The 23,337-nt window shown below is 46.3% G+C and overlaps 1 protein-coding gene and 1 long non-coding RNA gene across 2 annotated transcripts in view; one reads left to right on the top strand and one right to left on the bottom strand.

Moving 5' to 3' along the window:
* LOC142771794 (uncharacterized) overlaps positions 1-23,337 on the top strand; it is a 359,560-nt gene that overhangs the window by 184,486 nt on the left and 151,737 nt on the right. The window lies entirely within an intron of this gene.
* Positions 1,825-5,911, bottom strand: LOC119163831 (putative transporter YutK). The gene has a single exon (XM_037415895.2). It carries the CDS (start codon positions 5,395-5,397, stop codon positions 3,481-3,483), a length of 1,917 nt encoding a protein of 638 aa, XP_037271792.2. The 5' UTR covers positions 5,398-5,911; the 3' UTR covers positions 1,825-3,480.

The following is a 23,337-nucleotide window of genomic DNA, read 5'->3' as shown; positions in this document are numbered from 1 at the left end:
CGATAACGCAACAAGGTCACAGATAAACACCATGCAAGCACGACGCACCAACATTGCGTGTGAACAGTCACCATTTGTCATTCAGTTTGGCTTCTTGAAGGTGACCCCAACAACACCCTCAAAACACTGTGCGTGTGCACTGGACGACATTTCATGCGGTCGTAGGAGGCACACACGTCAGTGTAGATAGTTAAGCGTATACATACGCCAGCATAGATGAAGATGTCCGTAAACTATCTGAAATGTGCACACGCCTGAGATCTGCATATTCATTCCTCTGCGATTGTACGGTGGACACCGTTGTGGCAACGATGGGACCAGAAGGTCGATTCGGGACGCGACACCAGGTTGGACGCTTGGCGTGCTCACCTCAATCTCCGGGCGCTGACGTTATTGCTCGTTTTCAGCTTCGTGTACGTTCCAAATATTGATATACTCATCATTGTGATTACTATTTTTGACCTTACAAACTTTCGAGATGTCGGTGATTAATCGCTTTCACGCCAAATTATGCAACAGGGTACGTACCTGATAGCATGGGGCCGAGCTAACAGTTTGTCTAAAACACTTTGACTAAAAGCATTCAGGCCAGATCATGTGAGAGCATGTTACTAATCTTTGCCAATGCTCAAGAATAGGTACGTGCCGTAGGAGGGGTATTTGAAACAACACCTAAACAAAGTGCAGAATAGTGAAAAAATTCGGCAACAAGTATTCAAGGCAGTGATGATGTTTCTCCAGGTGGTTTTATAGGCGGTTGCTACGGGTGAATCCTCTTTCCAGCGTCACTCTTATCAGGTGTCAAATGAGTCGTGAGCTTTTGTAAGGCGAAAGAGTCAGCACAAAGGAATTGAAGGGGAAAGGGACTGAAGTGAACAGAGTCCGCCTCGGTGGTCGAGTGGTTCAGGTGCTCTGCTACTGACCCAAAGGTCGTGGCCGCGGTGGTTCAGGCTAAATAGCTGAGGTCCGTTCACTGTGTGATGTCAGTTCACGTTAAAGAACACCAGATAGTCAAAAAGTTTTGGAGCCCTCCACTACGGCGTCTCTGATAATCACATTGTGGTATTGGGGTGTTAACCTGAGATACTGTAATATTATGAACTAAACATAGTTGAATCATTGAGCATCGCAGATGTGAAGATTATGTGTGTCGAAAGTCATCTTTGAATAAAGGTAAAATTGTTTCATTGCTAGCCGTAATAACGTTTCCACATTAACCGCGATATGAAATCTGCATTAATGCATTTTATAGCGTTAGGAATGATAGCAGCCGGTTGTCCCGAAATACTAAATATCAAATATGCCATAAGGAATAAAAGTATGCCAGAGGGGAATAAAAAGAAATACGAAAAAAATATTGGCCCTGTATCTGCATGTTACACTGCAAACGTCGTCGAAAGGCGATAGTATTGCGTGTGGAGAGAGTGAACAAAGCATTTATTTGATGTTCTGCGCAAGAAAATCGGTGAATGGTATTCCGGAGGCGCTGCGTTAAAGTGCCTCGAGCGTGCAGCGGAGGCGAACGAGCGCATCAAGTCACGTCACACGTGAGACATGAGCGCTATCTGGCAGTTATCTTGGAAGACGAAGCACGTGGCGTGCGCGCCCGTCTCGGAAGCTATAAGACGTAGAACGCAAGGCGACGGGTAGGTGTCACCACCATGTCGTCTTAGCAAAGCGTTGGGAACACTTGCCTTTTCGTGCAAGCGTTGCATCGTGAGCGCCGCGTGATAAGCGCTACGGTCCCTAAAATTACTCATGTATGTATTTTCTTGTAAAAACACACACATACAGAATATTGACGTGTTGTCATGATGCCTCAAATATGTGCAATAATTGCTTTTTAATTGACAATCACACAAGTATGAAAGCTAAACCTTGAGCAATATTGGTGGGCGCTGCGGATGGGGTCAGCGGTTTGGTATGTAGCTTGGTACCGTTTGGGGTACCGTTAAGGGCGTACAGACAACATGTACAGGCAGAGAGACAAAAATTTTTGCGTCGATGGTCCCCAAGAAATACTATCGTCGTTATATAACTACAAGTGCTTCATGAAACGTCACAAGCAAAGTCGATATGGTCAGTAGTACCGCTAGGAGAGTCCGGTACACATGTACGTCACCATCGTCACGTGATTGGATCCATCACACTCGCGTCAATGTACAAAGGGCACACATGCAAGTAACATTCATATTTGTACGTCGACATGGCCTGTGGCAAGAACACGGGTAGGAGATCAACGTAAAAAAAAAAGGCATACTTCCCCCGGCCAGAGCCATAGCTCCCACCTTCTTCGATTAAAAGATAACACAATTCAAAATTTTTTTTTGATGAATCTGAATAATAACGTAGCCATTCAGTGCTAATATGAATGATATAGTGATACAATTTGTACTGCGTAAGTAAGTCTGTATTATGTTGCATGTGTGAGAGGTCACCGCAACGTCTTGTTCTCTCTTGAAGGACTAGAAATTAAAGTAAGAACGCATAACGAATTGAAAATAGAAATTACCAAACCTATATGCATTAAAAAGGTGCTTATTTCTAAGCGAAAATATATTAATAAATACATATCGTGCGGCACATGTGCAGTGATATGCCGACGTATCATTATTTAAAAACTCGCCAAGTTCATGTACAGCAATCAATGGATATCAAGATAAAACGAAGGTGAGTTTTGCAGCTTCTTACAAAGATGTTGCAACGGGTGGCAAGATATAAGTACGTCTGTGTTGTGTACGACTTCAGACATGGCGCTTGTTGTCGGAGGGGTTCCCTGGACTGCACAGCGACACTGGCAGAGAAACAGCGTAAAGCGCGACATGGGTAACGTTGGTTCACCGCATCAAATGCATGATGTTTTTTTACATGGTACATTATTCAATCTTTAAACAACTGTAGAACTAAACATCTTAAGTCGTGAGGTTACCTATATGACGTGCAACCATGTTAGAAAAAGTGGTCGATGATTTTGAGTACTTGGTACTCTACAATGGTAGAGCATGATGCCGTACCATGGGCCTCTTTCAATGATGCTAAGATACGTTTAATGAAGATCACACTATAAATACCAGCGCTTGACGCACACATACTTTCTAGCAGATGAGTATGTCCTAGTTGCTTCACCAAAGTTTTACCGCCCAACATACTTAGGGCCTGTAATGTTTATCCCCCTCGATCACACGTTCGCAAACTTCACAAGGTACTTCTAATTTTTTCTTAATATTGATTAACTCTCTGTATAATGCCCTAGCTTAATGACTTTGCCTTCAACGGTTTGCGAAGTTCATCTTCTGTTTTCTTCCTTTTAGACAAAATGTCACCAATACCGAGGCAGTGATCACTGGCAGAAACTCGCTATTCATTTCGCTCGATTCAGACACGAGCTTCCTACGTAAAACTTAAAAAAATGGAGCACTGAGTCCGGGCACTGTGATGCCTAAAACGAGCACGTTCAAATGAATGAGCAGCAAAGTGGTCTTAGGCTATGAGGCTTCCGGCCACACATGCCGTGAGGAAGCAAGCGGCCGATCCGGCTGCCAGAGCTCTGAAAGACAGTCTGGCCAAGTCACTCTTGCGGTCGGGCGCGATGGCCCCTAATCCGCCGATGCAGATCCCAATAGAACCGAGGTTCGAGAAGCCGCACAGTGCGTACGTTGCTATCACCGTCGACCTCTCGTCGAGCTGGTGGATGACGCCGGCGAGCCTCGAGTAGGCGATGAACTCGTTGGCGAACGTCTTGATGCCAATCAACTCTCCAACGGTGCCGCAGTCCTTCCAGGGAACGCCCATTATGAAAGCCAACGGAGTGAAGATCTTGGCCAAGAGCCACTCGAAGGTGAGGAAGTCTAGAGTGACGATGGAGCCGAACCACTGGAGCGTGCTGTTCAGGAACGCGATGAAGGCCAGGAAACCTACCAGGTTGGCCACGATGCTGCCGATCATGGCCAAAGCCACGTTGGTTCCGTTGGAAGCCGCTTCCAGGACGTTGCTTTCTTCGCTCCTGGGCATCTCAATGTTATCACGCTGAGTCTGGCTTTCTTCCGTCTCCGGGTAGAGCAGCTTAGAATAGGCTAGCGCGGCCGGCGCGCTCATGATGGACGCCGTCATCAGGTGGGCGGGGCTCACGCCGAAGTGTATGTACGCGGCCATGACACTACCGGCAATGGTTGCGAAGCCGCCGGTCATGACCGTGTGCAGCTCCGAGTTTGTCATCTTGGAGAGGAATGGCCGAACAACCAGCGGCGCCTCGGTCATCCCCAGGAAGATGTTGGCGGCAGCCGTCATCGACTCGCACACCGTGGTCCCAATGGTGAATTGCAGGAAGCTGCCCACGATAAGTACGAGACGTTGCATGATGCCATAGAAGTACAGGATGTTCACAAAGAAGCTGAAGAAAAATATGACCGGGAGTGCCTGGAACATGAAAACGGCGGGCAGTGACTTGATGGTGTCGACAATAGGCATAGTGGTGATGTTAGTGACGTTGGTGACGTTCTGAATCATGTCTTCTTTAGGTACCAGGTCGCCGAGCGCTTCTGTCAAGTTCCATCCAGAAGCGAGGTGGCCGAATACGAAGTGAGACCCACTGTTGGTGTAGTCTAGGAAGTTCTTGACCTTGTTGGCGAGACACTGCAGTGCGTCCCTACCGTGGCTCCAGCGCAACACGACGAGTCCGAGTAGGAACTGAAGCAGCAACCCCCACATCACCTGGTACCAGTTGACCCTGAAGCGGGCATTGGAGAAAATGAATCCGATGAGGAGAAGGACGACGATACCGGCGAGAGAGATGAGTCGCTGGATGTCCTTGATGGAATCGTACACCAGAAACGAGAGGAGACACAACCACACTAACAACCACGTGCATGGCCGCAACAGGCGGCTCTTGACCCACGTCACTGTGATCCGATCGCGCAGGCTTTGGTACGCGTCACACACCGCACCGGTTTTCCCCAACAGCGCACATACGACGCACCACAGAACGTAAACGTAGCCGATCGCGGTGACGACGGTGAGGAATTTCACGTCCTGACAGTAGTCGGGCGTGCTGCTCCATGTGAGCGAGATTCCCGCCGCCAGGTAAGCGTGGAACAGCACGGCTACGGCCACCTTGGCGAAGAAGGGCAGCCGCTTCTTCCAGGGTGTCTTCTCGGAGAAGGGCGACGCCGACCGCTGGCTCGAACAGTCCGCACGGCCGCAGTGAGTGGAGGTGGAGTCGAGGGAAACCGGGGACTGCATTTCAGTGGCATCCGCACATGTATCGTCGTGGAAGGCAGGATTCACTTCACCCATGGACAGCTTCGTCGGGTACAGTTCGGCCCCAGGAGGTTCTTCCGGCATGCTACCTTTTCGACTTGGTGGCATGATGTCCAGGCTGCGCTGCCAAGGACGGGCCATCTTCGATGGCCCGCAGCAGCGCTAGCTCTTTGCCGAGGGAGACGAGACGCGCGCGCCGCTGCTACAGCAAAGCTGCGATCACTGCGTGCCGTCTGGAAGACCGAAGCGAAAAAAAACCCGTCTTGAAAGAGTATAAAGGTGACGCAAAACGGCCTACTGTTTCAACGCGTGTCCTGTTTCTTTCTTCTCTGAACCTTGTAGCTAGAAGCAACAGGTTTCCTCGCATGGAGCAAGCGGTCACAGCGCAGCGCCAGACGAAGGCCGGGCGCGCGTGTACGAGGTCGGTGTACGGCGAGAAAATGCGCGCGTGGCGTTGCCGTAGGGTCGTCTAACCGCCGAAGTCCTCCCCCGAGGCAAGTGAAAGGGGGCACGCACGACGGAATTCACGTTCGCGCGGCCGCTCAGCTGAGCTACACCGGGAAGGAAGCACGCTTCGACGATGGTGCCGGATGACAAAATGTGCTGCCTGGAGGGAGCTGCGCTGGCCGGGAAAAGAATGAATTGCTGCCGGTGTCGAAATCGAAGCGCCGAACAATGGCGACGATATCTCGGCGCCACTATCGACACTCTTTCGGTATCTTGATCTGAAACACGTCGAAGGGTAAGTGGCGCGGCGAACTGGCAATGTGTTATGCAAGGGTGTTTTTCACCTCGTCACACACTACTATTTCCTTATCGTCGTTGCGGTGAGTGGCCGACACCGATGATAGCACAGGTGCTGCTTCTCGCAGAGGGGCGCGGTCCTCGATGGAACGGATGACGAAGTACGAGAAAAATGAAAGAAAAGAAAAAAACAGACACGGAACAATGTTGTGAAAATCGCTAGCTACGGAGTAATCGCCGTGCCTACGTGCGTCAAACACGAACGTCGGATGTCCTCGTCACCTTCGCTGAATCTTTCACTGGGGTGTTCTCTTTGGACCAACATCGTTTATTTTAGTTTGCACAGCGGCTGGCTGTGCTTATTTATTGTCGTAATTTGAATGTGCGAGATGAAAAGACAGCTTGGAGACATAATCACTTTCGAAGTCTTGGTATTCAGTGATTTTTTAAGCTTGACAACACACACAGACACGCACACGCGCGCACACACACGCACACGCGCGCACACACACGCACACGCGCACGCACACACACGCACACACACACACACACGCACACACACACGCACACACACACGCACACACACACGCACACACAGACACACACAGACACACGCACACACACACGCACACACACACGCACGCACACACGCACACACACACACACACACACACACACACACACACACACACACACACACACACACACACACACACACACACACACACACACACACACACTACTTGTACACACTTTTTTCATTGGTGAAACGCAGTTACTATTTCCGCAAAATCAGAGGCACTGCCTTTCGCAGCGTCTCCATGTAAGCGGCAGAGGTAACCGACTCGTTATGTTCACTGCATTAACCTCCTTTTTCATCATGATTACTATTAGCAGCAGATCTCAATGTCATACATTAGGTTAGAAAATAAAGTTATGCTATAGTAAACAAAGCAACCCAGAGTCATAGCAGTATGGCTTTTGTTGCAGTTAAATATAAAGCTCGTCTTATTATTATCGTGGAGGGTTGAAAAATTCAAATCAGAACCTACATTTTTTCCAAATATGCATTCAAAATTATTTTCACGACTCCTTCTAGTCGCCCATGACAACATAATGGCGAAGCGTATCTTAGCGTCGGTATTCTCGAAAGAAACGCCGAGAATATGATTAGACGATTTTCGTTCATTTTCTCATGCATCTGATATCATACTCTGTCTGGCTGCTTTACCTAATCATGCTCGATGTCTAACTTAAGATAGTGAGAAGTGTAATGGACAAACAATACACCGTCTATAAAAAAGCGCTCATACAGTGCTCATAAAAAAGCTGACGGCAGAGGAATGCAAGAAGTTTACTGCAATCAGATCTACGAAGCAATATTTACTTAACTAAGACGAGAAGCTTAAGAGCGAAGGAAGATCAAATAATTTGCAACAGGCTGGTGGTGGCTCCTTTAACGTGACAGCGTTAAAGAGGATGTTTCGCATGAGTTGTGGCGTCGGCATTGGCGTGGGTGCCGTTGGTTGTGAGCAAAAAAATACTCATCTTATGAGTGACCGAATACTTGAGACAGATGCAAATGAAGTAAATAATAAAAGTTTGCGGAACTGAGGGAGGGTCTAACGCAGGCCATTTGCGTGGCTAGCAGGTGTTCTACCACACAGCCATTCATTTGCTTGGAAATGGAGGGAAAATAACTTCATCTGCTTGGAAATGCAGTCAAAGTAACTTCCTCTGCAAACACGCGCGCCCTGTATACAGTCTTCGTAATGCAACATGGATCTTATCGGAGTAACATTGCGTGTTGCCAGCGTGCCTTGCCATCGGGCGTCTGACCACGTGATCATCACAACGACTTCCAGGTTTAAAGCCGGCCAGCCATTGCAAAAGGCACACAGGTTACAGTGCGTACTGCTTTGAGACCACGTAGTGGGTGCATTAAAAGTACGAAAATATTTCGCGCGCATAATTGATTGTGGTGTAAAGCTTGCTATATCCATTACCCAGAATGGAGCCTCGTGCGAAAGAATCGCAGGCGCAAGTTAATTTCAACTATATCAATTACATTGTAGCAGTGCACAATTAAAATTTCCCGAGTAACATCATACATTAAAACAAAATCCACTATGTGGTTGAAGTATGCAGTAGAGACAGAATAATGTCATCGCGTCCAACTCTTAAAGGTGGAACTTAGTGATCCGCTAATTTTTTATAGTCCATTTGAAATTTTAATAAATAATTTTATTTATTGTTTTCTTAATTTCTAAACACTCTACCAATGGCCACATTGTCTACTTCGACTGGCCCATAATGCTTCGACTGGTCCATATAAGCAAGTAGGACTGCCAGCTTTCCTTATTCTATACAAGAAGACCTTCGTGTTGGCTATACCAAGTCGAAGCCTATGGATGACTGTTTCTACCGATAGGCTAGTCTTTAACGGAATATTAAATTTTACACCAAGATCAATGTTATACAAGTGAGAGTTTTGCGTATCATTTTCGAACCAGGATTCCATAGACAGTTGACAGCTCAGCTTATTTATTAGACATCGTGCATGGCTCATCGATAGAGGTAGCAGTGATATGTTATTTTCTTGGTGTGCTGCATGTGCAATGTGATCAGCTATGTCGTTTCCTGTGATTTAACAGCGGCTTGGCACCCACTGGAACATTATGGTGTGGTTTAAATCTCTTGCTATAGTGTACGTCTTTTGTTTTTCATATGCGAGCTCACTAGCTTTGTTGCCCAAGCTGATGCCTTTTAAAGAAACTAATGAGGATTGTGAGCCACTGATAATTACCCTTCGAAGTGGACCTGGCTGTAAACATATGGAGCGTGAAGCACAGCGTATTGTATAGAGTTCTGCCGTTGTGGATGTTGTGAAATGGCCGAGTTTAAAAACTTTTCTCGCTTGTTATGCAGGTACAAAGAATGCCGACGTAGAGCTTTGATTCAGACATGATCCGTCGGTGTACACGTGAATACAGTCTTCATAATTGGTATAAAAGTGTGCCGAAGTTAATTGCTTTATTACAATTATAGGCATATTGTTCTGCTGCACTGATGTTACGGGGTTGTCACGTCATAATTGCATCCACGTGCGTGGAATGCTATACGTGATGTGTATGCCCTTTTTGCTCTTTCCGTATCAGCTGGTCCGCGTACTCTTATCTCTGTCTCCAAGCGCCGCTCTGCGAGTTGTTTGTGCCTTGTCGATACGTCTACACTGTCGCAATGATGATATATAATCACCATTGCAACGCGCTAGACGTATCGATAAGGCACATTGCAACGTTACGGGAACTTGATAACCTGGCCACAGTGTCGTGTGACCGGGTTATCAAGTTAACGTAACAAAAGCTTGACGAAGTCTAATTCGATCTCGGTAATGCAGTGCTTGTAATTTTGCACTTTTGTAAAAGTTACTGTAGATAATCAATGTGCTGTTCTCTGGAATGAAAGTACTTTTGTTCAGATGAGAGCACCGAAGGTCACCGTGGAGTGGAGAGGGAGATATAGAAGTGAGACATTGGCACACTATCAAGCAAGCCAAGTCACTCTTAACAGAAGGGTAGGCTTACTTTGATTAGATTGATTGATTGATATGTGGGGTTTAACGTCCCAAAACCACTATATGATTATGAGAGACGCCGTAGTGGAGGGCTCCGGAAATTTAGACCACCTGGGGTTCTTTAACGTGCACCCAAATCTGAGCACACGGGCCTACAACATTTCCGCCTCCATCGGAAATGCAGCCGCCGCAGCTGGGATTCGAACCCGCGCCCTGCGGGTCAGCAGCCGAGTACCTTATCCACTAGACCACCGCGGCGGGGCTTACTTTGATTAGCCGACCGCGAGGTGTAAGTAAGACCCTTTGTAAATCTGAAAGATTTACAAAGGGTCTTACTTACACCTTGTTATGTAAACTTCTTATCCTATTTATGTTTGAATTTTGTGTTTACAATTTCAGGTTGCTTGAAACCAATGTATTGAATATATATATTGTTTGTCAGTGCTGATGTCTAAGCTTTGCACTGTCACGGACTGTGGAGGGACAAGGGCCTTTGTCAGGCTGTTCGCCTTTAGCCCTTTGCCCCTGCAGTGAGCTCTGTATCCGGCTTACTGTAAATAAAAATACTACTACTACTACTACTACTACTACTACTACCATTACCTTCCATCCGGTCAGCAGAGGTATGCCGCTCAAAGATTATGTCAAGGCTAGTGACTGGACCTTCCAATATCCTGGTAATATATGTGTCCTAGGATTGGCTGAGGTTGAGGTCCATTGAGATGCAAGAATGGGTTACATGTTTGTATCAGTCGCGGTTAATCCACTTGAGGAGAAAATCTCATGAAAGCGTTTTTTTAATTATGTAGGTGACAGCGCTGAAACCACAAAGTTTGGAAACGCCCTGCATTGCCAGCGCTTTGGCTTCATTGTATATTCTTGAGATACTCAATTAACCCCTTCCCTATTACCCGAATCGAGTCTGTGGTATTATCATCATTGTTTAGCACGTAAACATCCTTGACATTAAGAACAGTTTTGTTTTTTTCGTCGAGTTTGCGTATCAAAGAAATTATACGCCTTTTTCATGCATTTCAAACATGAACGAAACAAAACCAATTGAATCGGAATTTGAAACATTCACATAAATTTTTGGCCACAATACACCTACATCTGTTTGCCTGCCCAGAATGAATGCAATCGCGGTGCTACTCTCTAAGCCAAAAAGGACTAAAGGGGGGTATGCCATTGGCCCTTTAGGGGACTAAATGGGCTGCCACAGATTTTGAACCAATTTTGGACTAACTGCGGGAGCATCTGCAGGGGTTTAACGGTCACACCCTAGCGCTTACTCCACTTGGTTTAAATGTTGGTCCAAGTAGAATGCTCCAGGGGGGACTAACAGTTGAACCGTCTGGATAAATGGCGAAGAAAAATGGCGACCCGGCACTTGTAGGGTGGATTTTATGGTTATTCTACTTTAATCAGCACTGAAGAACGCAGTATATTGGCCATGCAACACACACACTTATATAAACACATACGCACTATTATTTCAATAATAAAACACCGCAAACACTTACCGTTCGCAGTACACTACAAAGAACGAACTATCGGATATATATAGCACTGTATTTTGACCTCCCATTTAGTGCCAGTGGGCGACTTCTACTCTGCTTAAATATACGATAAACATTGACACCGTAACGTGAAAATGTACGTGGGTTAATTTGAAGCACCGAAGCGCACCGATCTTTTAATATGGATACATCTATACTTCAACATCCATCCTGTCAGGGAATACGAATTATCTGTCGGCATTCGATCATGTCGGCTACACCAGCGTTCGTAGTGTTGGTGCACGAGTCCGCAAACACAAACATAGCAGCGGCGCTCATGAAGGAAAACCGGCGAAGCAGCCAGGCGCCTCGCCGATGTTACCGTGTCGGCTTGCCGACGGCGTCGCTAGGCTTACGAGGAGTACGGCTGAACGACCACCAGCGATCGCAACGTGCGGCTCGCGTGGAATTTTCGTCGTCGTTATTTTATAGTCCCAAATGAGCCATAGGTAGGTGTCCAATGTTCGCGGTGTCTTGCGGAGTGATGTGGATATCTGTATACTTACAGCGACGAAACCGTTCGCAGGCATGGTTCTTTCAAAGTGCTGGTAAGTCGCTCGCTGTACACCGCCGGCCACACAATTAGTCGTATCCGCGATCGCCTTCACGCTTGATGTTTTACAATAATTGTCGCATGGAGAAAAATAAATAAGTTTATCTGAGCTTTAATGGAGGAGATATCATTTTCTGCGAAAGAAATGGTGTGCGACGTTTCCTTCGCGTGGGCCGGCAATGCACTCACACCGGCACGAAGCTTGATACCAATGACGTGCGAAGCCTACTTTTTCTATATATCACTTTGAATTTGTGGCCAGTGACTGTGCATGTACACGAGCGCTGATGAGCAGCATACGTTTATTAGCGTTGTCAGTGTTCCTCGTAGTTCTAACTAATTCAGCATATTAAAGCGAGTTATCCGCATTGCTCACGTTCGCGGATACTTTCACTTGGTTTCGACCCGCCCGTGCCGGCATGGAGGAAATGCGAGGGCGCTTGCCGTGTGCACTGATTGTGCGTTGTATACTTGCCTCTCACAACATCTTCTATTCGTTTCATAGTGCTTCGCTTTCACAGTGGCGTATAGCCGATATAACTTGTTTTTGTGATCGCCGACCGCCCCGAGCATTGCAGTGCAGCATCGACAGAAGGTGATCGCGGTGCAGTTACCCTCCCCGTTGGTCCCTTCATGGCTGGGCGTTTGCGCACGACACACACTGTCACCCATTTAGTCCCTGTTGGACGAACTGTTCGTCCGTTGGTTTAACGACTGCAGTTAGCCCAACTTTGCCGAATTTCGGCTTAGAGTGATATGGTTTTTGTCTGGCAACGAGTAAGTGTCGCTCTTGTTGACAGGAACTTGAAGCCATGCCTATGAAGACGTAGGTGGCACGTCACGGTTTCCCATTTCACCAGATGGTCGGCAGATTGTAAGCCAGGCGGGGCGCCTCTGTTTTATTCGAATTCACGTTTTTACCGCATTTCTTGGTTCTCACGTCTACTCAGATGCATGTAGCTGTAGAAACTTTCGTTAAGTTTCCGGAAAAAATGAACAGGTATATAATGGAATCTCTTGCTATTGTCTAAAGAAACTGAAAGTAGAGCCACTTTGGGAGCGTGGAAATGACGGTTATATTTATGAACATTTGAGTGTGCGAACATTTTTTTTTGTGAACATAAGTGATGTGCCAACATCCTTTTTTGTGGACACGTATGTGCGGGGCAAATTTTTGTAGCTAAAATTTTAGTTTTGAGGTAATTTATGTTTCGTGAGCATGCTATGCTCTGAACCTTCATGATTGACATTATACTGAAGGAAAAGTCTTTGGAGCGAGAACATCAGCTAAGAGAGCCACCCGAGCTCTCCTGCAGTATTTGTAAGCAACAGCATTAAGCGACAAGCTGTTAATCCCTACACTGTGTGCATGTTGTGAAATGTCTGTCCCTCGCTTATTCCCCTCCCCATGTGTGGGGTAGCAAACTGGACTGGCAGTCTAGTTAACCTTCCTATCTCTCCTATATTTCTCTCTATCTTTGTATGTTTTCGTGGACATTTTCTCGGTGGCGTAAACATTCCTGTATTGTGGCAGTCTGTGTCTCTTTCAGGAGCAGATCTGCTGTGTTTACATTAACAGTTGAGCACTCAAATTTTTGTGAATGCGAAGGTCCGTTCATGTGTGCTTCTTAAATTGGCTGCCTTTTTTAAGGACCAATTATGGACACATTCAGGGAAGCGGAGTTCATTCGTGCTACGCATTGCCACTAACGCCTCTTTAAATAAGTTTAGGAATGATGAAGAAATGCGTAAGGAATTTTGAATTGTGGCTTCGGAGGGCTCTGTGAACAGGTTAGCGAATGAGTTTTCTTCAACGAAATATAACGTTTCAAATTGGACTATTTGAAGCATCTGTATATGTATCAACGTTCGTTTTTGCTTTATGCGTATAGAAAAAAAGCACGACTATGTCGGAATATCATCAAATAAAATAAGATAACATCTTTTGAGAAACAGCGTTTCAAGCGTGAATGATCGGCATCAAATAAATCAATACATCTTATCTCGAAGATTGAAGTATCTTGATGTACAATTGAAAACTACCGATTAGGATACAGCAGTAGTGATAGCTGTATTCATTGCTCAAGTGTCTTCTGTCGAATCCAGACATAACTGCAAGGTATCTTTGCCTTGCCCACAACCAGTCAACATAGTCCGTAAAACCACCCGGCCACTGCAACAAATGGGATCTATTGAACCCTGACCACATGCGTGATACCTTGTGCAAAAGAACAGCAGCTCCCGAAATACGGAAAGTGCGGGGAAATATTCACTTTCATATTCAAGTTCATATACCAAGAAATATTCACTTTCACATTCGGGATCGCTTCAGCCGCACATCAAGCTCGATAAGAGCGTGTTACAGCTGCAAACCACAACAACATGCACCACAAGTATCTTTTGAGCCCTTGTCACTTGGAATCAATTGTATTTACAATATACTATCACTCACGACCGTAACCGATCATCGGCCACTCTTCTCGCGGAAGGTAGCGGGTAAGGAGCTCAAATAATACTTCGCTTTCCAATGCGCAGTCAGCCCTATCATTCTCCATTGCCCCTTTGAGAAGCATATTACGCATGCCGAACCACTCTTTCGAACGATGCAGTATAGATGCGATGACATATATAAGCTCCATTTAGGCGTGGAGTAGGTACCACATCGGTACCCAGCAGTCGAGAGTACCGCGTTCGCTGCTTCGATGCTTTCGGCCCGGCAGAACCCACTACCGAACGTACTCGAGGCAACGAATGTTTGGGAGGGTTTCGTGCAAAACCCGACACTCGGTCGTCGAGCCATAATGCGGGGCGCCTGTCGCTGGGGGCGCCCTGCACACCCGCTCCGGGAACATTTCGAACCGTCTAGTCCTCTGGGCGAGCTAGGGGCCACGAAGTCGGATCGGAACAGGGTTCCACGAAAGTGGATGGATCTTCGCCCGTGGTTTAATTTTGGGACCCAGGTTGATCTTTTTTTGTTTTCATGGTAAAATCTTTCATGCACATTCTGCGCAGTTGATATGTACAAAAAATGAGTTGCAATAGGATGGAAAGGTGGGTGTGATGGTTAAGGACGTTTGTCACTATGCTTGTCGATAGCGGACGAGAAATGATTAACATGAACAATTTATTTGATGGCACGGGTGGAACGGCTGACGGCGCACGGATACGCTACCGTGTGCAGCGCCGTTGAGTCGGACATCGCGGCCAACCCAGCAGTCAGGGTCGCAACTCCGGAGGTCCAGGATCAGGCCACGGCTCACGAGGACCACACCCGGTAGGTCTCGCCCACGAACCTGCTCCCGGCCACTGCACCCAGGCAGGAGCCGTTCTGCAGGCCCCGTCCTTGGACCTTGTACAGGCCGATGGACTCGACCTCGAACAGACACCGGAGCTAGACCTGGCCGACACGTACGGGTCCCACGTCCGGCTCAGGAACGCTGCCAGGAACTCGTCCGGGGAATGGCCAGCCCGTCCAGCGAACAGCTTGCGTCGAGACGCGACGCTCGGCGCAACCGTGACCATTAGCCAGGCCACGTTCATCGCTGTGCCAAACGGCTGACCGTGGAGACGCCTCGCCGAGATCCGCGATGCCCTTGGCAAGAAAGAGAACAGCAGGCCAGGCCGCGCCTCGAGATGCAGTACTCGTGCCGGCAATGCCGCCCCAGCTGGTGGTTGGACGGCAGCAGCGTGGACGGCCGCGTTCCCTGGCCGGAACCTGGATCGCCTGCGTCCGACGCTTCGGCCCGCTGTCTTCCGTCTGCCGCTGGTCCGGCTCGTCCCCAGCCACAAAGCTTACCGCCACGTAATGATCACACGTGGCCCAATCGTGGCACGCCACTTCTAGGGGCCACCGCTAGTCATCAGCTGATTGGCGCACAGTTGCCTCGTAATCGCACGTGCCTTGTCCCGCACCTTCGTCGTTGTCGTTTTTCTCGAATCCTCACAGTGGGCTAGTTGGTAATTCATGATGGTTCATCGAACTGGGAGCGCGGGGGTAAACATAGACATGAAGCACAGAGGAGTCGCACAGCACGAGCTTTCGTGTCGTGTGCCTCCTCTTTGCTTTGTGTCTGTGTTTACCCCCACGCTCCCAGTTCACTGAGTACAAAAAAAATTACGGCATATTCACGGAGTGAATGATGATGAATGGGCGAAGCTCCGGAGGGATTCATCGGTAAACTGTGAATCTTCCGTGTAATTCGCCCAGTCGATCATCATGTAAAGACGTGAGAAACGCTGTGTGCGTATATACACAAATCAACTTTTATTTGTTCTTAGACGATGGATGGCTTGCGATGTCCCTTCATTATGACGGCTTTATGGTCTGTGAAATGAAGGGAGAGCGGTTCCTGTATGCGCGCTCGCACATCGGGATTCTGTCTGCGAGCGCGCGCTGCTGCCGCCTTGCGCTCTCTCCGCTGTGCAGCCTTATCCATCCGGCGACTCCGAGCGCGCGCCAACAGCGAACGGATTTTATTACAACGCTCTCCCTAGCGTACGTCGCCGCACTAAATCGAACGATTGCCTTCAACCAATGACACGCGCCATATGTGACATCATTCCTATTTTATAAGATCTCGCGTCTTTCATCAACTACAAGTACCGCTTTCTAGTTTATAACATCTTGCATCTTTTCATCATCAGCTACAAGTACCACCATCTAGTAAACACTACAAGAACTAAACGAGAGGTGGCTACATACAGGAGACGGTACCGCCATCTAGTGAACACTGCAAGAACTAAACTAGAGGTGGCTACATACAGGGGACGGTACCGCCATCTAGTGAACACTGCAAGAACTAAACTAGAGGTGGCTACATACAGGCTACAGGGGACGCACAGCCCACGCCCTAAGGATCTTCGCCCCTAAAATGAGGTCACAGGACGAAGGCGGAGAGCAAGGTGTCTGATTAAATATCTACAGGGAAAATGGGTTCGAGCATTCAGAGAGCGTCATAGAAAGGAGTCACGTGATAAAGTTAAAAAAAGGGGGTAGGTGATTGAAACAGTGAGTTGAGAGTCGAGCTGTTGCCCCTTAGTTTTAAGCGTGCGCACCAGGGGTGTCAGGGTGGAAGGGGGGGGGGGTGAAAAGCCAGCCCCTTACGTTGACATAATAGAGAGCAAAGGCACATTAATGATCCTTTGCGCCCCCCCCCCCCTCTTCTAAAGGGGAACCCCGCGCACGCTTATGACCGTAGATAGACAGGAGGCATGCACGAGAAGGGACAGGCAATGGTGAAGCCATGGGAAATAGCACACAAAGCTTGTGTCCCCCCCCCCCCCCAATCCCATGTGTTTTGTTTTTTTTTTTAATGCGAGAGTGCTAAATAGTTCGTTTCACAGAAATTTCAGCGTCGGTGGCGTAGTTGGGTGTCAGCGAAAAATGATCATTCTTGCGTGACTGAAAAATATAAGAAGATGAAAATACCATATGTAATAAAATATTCTGTGTACAGATAGAACTAAGGTCGTTTGCTTAGCAACCGGGTGTTCTACCCCACATCTACGCCTTTTATTTTTTTAACATTGTATTTACTAGAATGCCCAATAAAATACTACACAATATCACACATAGTTGCACTGTTGCAGTTCCGGAGCGACAATAGGCGTACATGCACTGCTGAGAAAGAAACGCGAAGGCTTAGGCCCTACAGTTTAGGGAAAGTTTTGCGTCAACGCGCTGCACAAGAAAAGTGGCGGGACTAAGCAGCTCACCAAGATGGGGTACCAGTACGGTCGAAATTTAAGTTCAACGTTAACATACTATAGGTCGATGGCTGTTCGAATGAAATGTGTGCGTGAAGAGGTGATCAGCCCCGCGTTGTGGTCCTGCATACGCATCTTTCATACACTGGGTATACCGATCAGGAAAAACATATCGCACGGCACCTCACCAAGAGATGCATGGTATAAGATAACGAACAGTGGGAGAATTAATGACATTTTTTTAATGCAGAGTTCGTAGGAGGACGCCTCAGAATAGAATAGCGTCTTTGCAACTCACGGAGCAATGTTGGATTGTTTCTGGTTCATACCAAGGGCGGAAATTAACCGTTGGCACAAAAATGGCTTTCTTTGTAACTAAGCTTTAACAGATATTGTTTCAGAAGGAAGTTTATAAAAGAATGTTTTGGAATTGAGAGATATAAAAATTTTTCCATCCCGTTCCAACACATCATGGCCTTGAATATAAAAGAATAATGAGTGGAATAGTGGATGAGGGAAGAGTCTAGACAGTAAATCTTAATATAATGTCTTTCGTGAAACTGCATACAAATACTTCATTGAAGAATGGATTTCGAGAAACCAAAATGCAAAGTAGTCTTTCTCCATAAATCCCCACAAACACGGCAGCGCGAAGAATTTCAACGAAACAACAGTTTCAGGTAAGGAATCAACAAGTGTAACCGGCTTGTATAGTGACTGATCGGATGGAAACTATCCCAGAGAAAGAAGAATTGCAAAACTGTTTGCCATATATACAGATGTTTTGAACCCAGCCCTGCATCACTAACTCTCCTTATTTATGTTTTCACGACGCATGGGCTCAAAAGTCGAAGACGATACGAAAGTAGCAAAAATACGATGGAAGCGTTGTACACAGAACCGAGCACAATAAATAAGCTGCAACACATGGTAAATCTTTGTTGCTAAAACAAATTACAAACTTTGGCTAACCAAAAACTGAAAGGTGATATGAGACAAATGTCCATGTCTGCACTTCAGCATTGGGATGCGCTCCTTCCCATAGCGTGCACTGAATCGATACGAATCTAGTGGCACACCAAGGTACTTCAGTGGAATGCTAGTCCAATTGATGCCTGCAATCTTGTTCGGCATAATGGCCTGTCAGTCAAGCCGTAATCCTAAACTTTTTGAGGATATTAAGCGAGCTCCTGAACCAACACCGAATTTCCGAATAGTATGGTTATCACATTTTCAGCACTTGGTTTATCTCTGCAGAAGATTGCTACATCTGCATAAGCCCATACTTTAACTCCGTTGCTTGGTATATAATGAAGCCTCGATATCTTGTAAATACAATGAAAATACAATGAAATTCGGTCCTGCAAGGACCGAATTTAGGTCTGCAGTTTGTTATAAATAAAAAATAAATAAATAAAATAACTTCTGCCTGGAAATGCGGGGAAAGTAACTTTAATGCTTTACAAGCCCATGTGCCCTATATATATATGCTTCACAATACAACAATAAATATTGCCGTAATAATGTTCGGCACGTGCTTACATTTCTATTGGGTGACAGAACGTGAGATTATCATTATGACTTCATAGATTAAAGCCGGTCACCTACTACAAAAGGCACACACGTTACTACGCCTCATTTCTGTAAGGCCACGTAGTGTGTGCATGCATAGCAAGTTCGAGAAGGCTTCATGCAATGTTCAAAGGACGCACTAGAAACAAGATATAACTGCTGCGTTCAGCTCCTAAAGGGGTAGCTTTGGGGTCCCCTAACTTCCAAAAAACGAAGAAATGCCTAAAAAATTGTATGTGCGTCAAAATTGAATTCGAAACCGGAACTACATAGCACGTTGCCCACCACGTGTCAACGCCGTAAAAGTTCAGTAATGTTGATTTTTTGCTCATGTGGTGGACGTTAACTTCGCCTTTAAGAATTCAACGCTATCGCGTTCAACTATCAAAGGAGAAGCTTTAGGCTCCCCCAATTTCGTTTCTGTCATGTGATAGAGAGCCGAAAACGCCACTTGGTCACATCTGCCTGCCCGACTCACTTCAACTTAAAAAGGTGCACTCCCCCCCCCCCCCCCCCAAAATAACAAACAAACAAAAAGTTGTGCCTACGCCCCTAGTGACAGAAAAAGAAGGATGCAGGGTAGTTCACTGCGAACAGCAACGATACACTGCAAAGATGAAATACGAGAAGCTGAACATGGAACATAGATGAACTTAGACGAATGACACAAGAATGCGAAACGGACAAGCACCTTGTGGTGTTGGGGATATGGCTATATATAGTTGGTATGCCATACCGACTGTAGCGCCTGTGGATGCACTTAGAAGCCGTAAGCCACGTTGACCTTAGCTTCCTACTCTTGAGAACTGTTTCAGTCTAAATAAACAACGCAAAAAAAGCCTATGAATAATTGGAAAAGACGAAAGAAGGGACTTGAAGGGACCGAATAAAAAAATCGGCAGCATTTTGTTTATAACTGCTCATCAATTAGAGGGAGCGCTGTTGTTGTAACCGAGGCACTGCTTTAACAACCATGGGAATCAGCCATAAAGTTTCTCAAAATTAAGTAGAGGGCACTTTGGTGCTGCGATCGTTCAGCGACCATGGGAGTGATGGGTATATAGTACATACATTTGCCTAGTCTTCGTACTTGCGGGCGGCGAATCGTACTTGCAGCTTCGTTTGTTGCTGTGTTTCGATTTTGTTTTGAAAGAAAGATTCAACTCTTTTGAACTTCGGGACCCAGTTTGGAAAGGCAATGCGAAAAAAAATAGGGTGGTGAAGCGCAATCGCTGAACATTTGCTGATATTTGTTTCGTGAGAAAACAACTTCAAGCCACATGGAGCGAAGAGCAGGCCAGAAGTACGAAGTTTAGACAAATGCGTGTACTACCCATCATTCCCATGCTCGCTGAAGCGCTGTGCATTGCAGCTCCCATAGACACTAGCGCTAGAGTTTCCTAGAGTTTCCTCTAGTGCATATTGGGAAACTCTACTGAATCAGCCTCTTTTCAGTGAGCAACAGCCAATATATATAAGACCGGCGTGACGTCACCGGCTGCAACAGAAATAACGTACATACAGCAGGCGGATAAGGGAGAGAGCGTGGTAGCCCAATCGCTGTTCTAAAGCTGACGTTTCACGTCACCATAACTGCGTGTCGTCGTGTCATGTCTCGCCTTGTTATCACACACCGTCTCTTGACGATGATGACGACGACGACGACGACGACGACGACGACGACAACAACAACAACAACAACAACAACAACAACAACAACAACAACAACAACAACAACAACAACAACAACAACAACAACAACAACAACAACAACAACAACAACGACTTAAGCGAGAACACACGATTCCTACAGAATAACATGCACAGTAGGCCCGAAAAAAAGCATATAGATATAGAAAAATGGAACGCCAAAAGGAGTGAAATTCATTTTCATGCACAAACATTGATCTATGTTTTGCTGAGGAACAACCGGATAAATCCATTTTAATTAACTGAAAATAGATTTAGAACGATGTTTAAGAACAAAACAAAAGCTCCATGTCGGTATTGAAGTGGGGCGTGACATTTCAATGCTCTCTGGATCACAACTGCAAAAAAATAAAATAAAATAAGAAAACTCAGAAGAGAACAAAAAATAATAGACAATATCACATAATCACACTAAAAGAACATATAAAGCACAGGAGGCTAGATAATTACATGAAAATGGCAGGAAATAATGGAAATACAAGCTTATAAACATAAGCACAAAGGAAACCCAGGCTAACCATTGCATGCTCCGCCATATATTGCTCTAACTAAGTGTGGAACTCGCTTTAATTTTTATATTGCCCTGACCACTGCACACTGCTCTTCCATGGTCGGTCACAATTCACTCTCGATGGTTTATGTTTTTTTTCGCAAACAAAGTAAGGTTTCTAAAATAACTCCCAGCTGCTTCCCCATAGTATATAAAGTACGTAGTTGAGGATATCACTCACATTCTTTCGTAACCCATGAACGCTCTTTGTGTTCTCAGTTGGCAGGTGTACACAGCTCTCTGAATGGAGAATGAATGCTACTCGCGCAGCTCCCCACATCTCTCTCTCTCTCTTTATATATATATATATATATATATATATATATATATATATATATATATATATATATATATATATATATATATATATATATATATATATATATATATATATATATATATATATATATATATATATATATATATAGGCATGGTGGTTGAGTGGCGCCGCAGCGTTGCAAGTCGTCAAGTAGATCCTCCGTGAGCAGTCACAACGTGGTTTATTTCAACGTTTCAGCCAGAGTCGCGCCTTCATCAGGATTGAGGGTACAGCTTGAAGGTACTGTACCCTCAATCCTGATGAAGGCAAGACTCTGGCTGAAACGTCGAAATAAACGACGTTGTGACTGCTGACGGAGGATCTACTTGACTATATATATATATATATATATATAGGCACTTTATCAAAATTACCTATCGTAGTAAAGTTCTGTCTTTCTCTGAATAGTTGCATGCTCTTCAAGAAGTAGAGTAGATATGCCCCTCTTAATCTTCCACATTGTTTTGAACGCAAACATCCTGACTCGGGGCTTTTTCCTCATTAGGAAAGTGGTGAAACAGTTCACGACGTCTCCCACAACTTGAAATGCTGCTGCTGGCTCACTAAAGGTCAGCATACAGAAAGTTGCTCAAGTGAAGTTACTCTTACCATAGATCTACTCAGATTACCCAAGTCACTGTGCTATTCCTAAAGGAAATCCTACAGTAACAAGTACTAAACATAACACACTTGCGAAGCCATGCCTTGCCGCCTGCAGCTTTCATTTCACTGGTTAGACAAAGTGGCAGGTGCCCCGCCGCGGTGGTCTAGTGGCTAAGGTACTCGGCTGCTGACCCGCAGGGCGCGGGTTCGAATCCCGGCTGCGGCGGCTGCATTTCCGATGGAGGCGGAAATGTTGTAGGCCCGTGTGCTCAGATTCGGGTGCACGTTAAAGAACCCCAGGTGGTCTAAATTTCCGGAGCCCTTCACTACGGCGTCTCTCATAATCGTATAGTGGATTTGGGACGTTAAACCCCACATATCAATCAATCAATCAAAGTGGCAGGTGTGTTACGCCGAGTAGCGTTACACAAAGTGCCAGGTGCGAGAGTCACTTTACACCCTTTCAGGGCTACCCCAGCAAACAGAAAAAAAAAGGATTTTTTTTTATTTGAAATTGGGGAAAGCAAAGCTCCGCGCATGCGCACCTTACGTATTACCACTTGCCTTCATTTTTTTTTCTGCTCCCGCGGTGGAAGCGGTATGGCTCTGACTGGGAGCATGACGTGAGGGCCCGCACACGCAGAAGCATTGTGCCTAATGAATCTGGATCCGGCACCGTGATCGGGGCAGTTTCGCGCCAATAACTGTGTGTGATGAACAGTCGTCGTCCTACAAGTTGCCTTCCCTGCATAGCTGATCACATGCAACGTGGTGCGTGTGTCCGTGTATGCTACCGGGACTCCGTGATCACCCAACATTATAACGTGTGGAGCTATCACTTCCGGTATATATACTACGCCTGGCTTTATGATCACTAATGGACAAACCTCACGCGCCTGCAAGCACCTATAGTGCAAAAATGGTACAGGCCGGCAAGGACGCTTCTCAGCCTGGCGTTGGGCCCGCCACGCTGGAACTGACGCCCATCTCACGCACGAAGATGGGTAAGTTCATGTTACGCCATCTTCTTCCGCCACCGCTCTCTCTTCCGGTAATACAATCGGGGTGACGGTACACTCTGTTCTTTCCGGTAGCCGTGCTTCGCTTAAACAGAGCAGGTCTTCGGTACGGGCTAGATTTTAGGCCTGTTCCATGCTGCACTCGGTGGCAATTTACAACCAGATTACC

The sequence above is a fragment of the Rhipicephalus microplus genome, chromosome 9 (genome assembly GCF_043290135.1).
Source record: "Rhipicephalus microplus isolate Deutch F79 chromosome 9, USDA_Rmic, whole genome shotgun sequence".
In the NCBI taxonomy this organism is placed as follows: domain Eukaryota; kingdom Metazoa; phylum Arthropoda; class Arachnida; order Ixodida; family Ixodidae; genus Rhipicephalus; species Rhipicephalus microplus.
The sequence above is the reverse complement of the archived record's forward strand: the minus strand, read 5'-3'. Positions and strand labels throughout refer to the sequence as shown.

Excerpts from the sequence above, each read along its gene's own strand:
- LOC119163831 (XM_037415895.2), bottom strand. The coding sequence starts at position 5,397 with ATGGCCCGTCCTTGGCAGCGCAGCCTGGACATCATGCCACCAAGTCGA.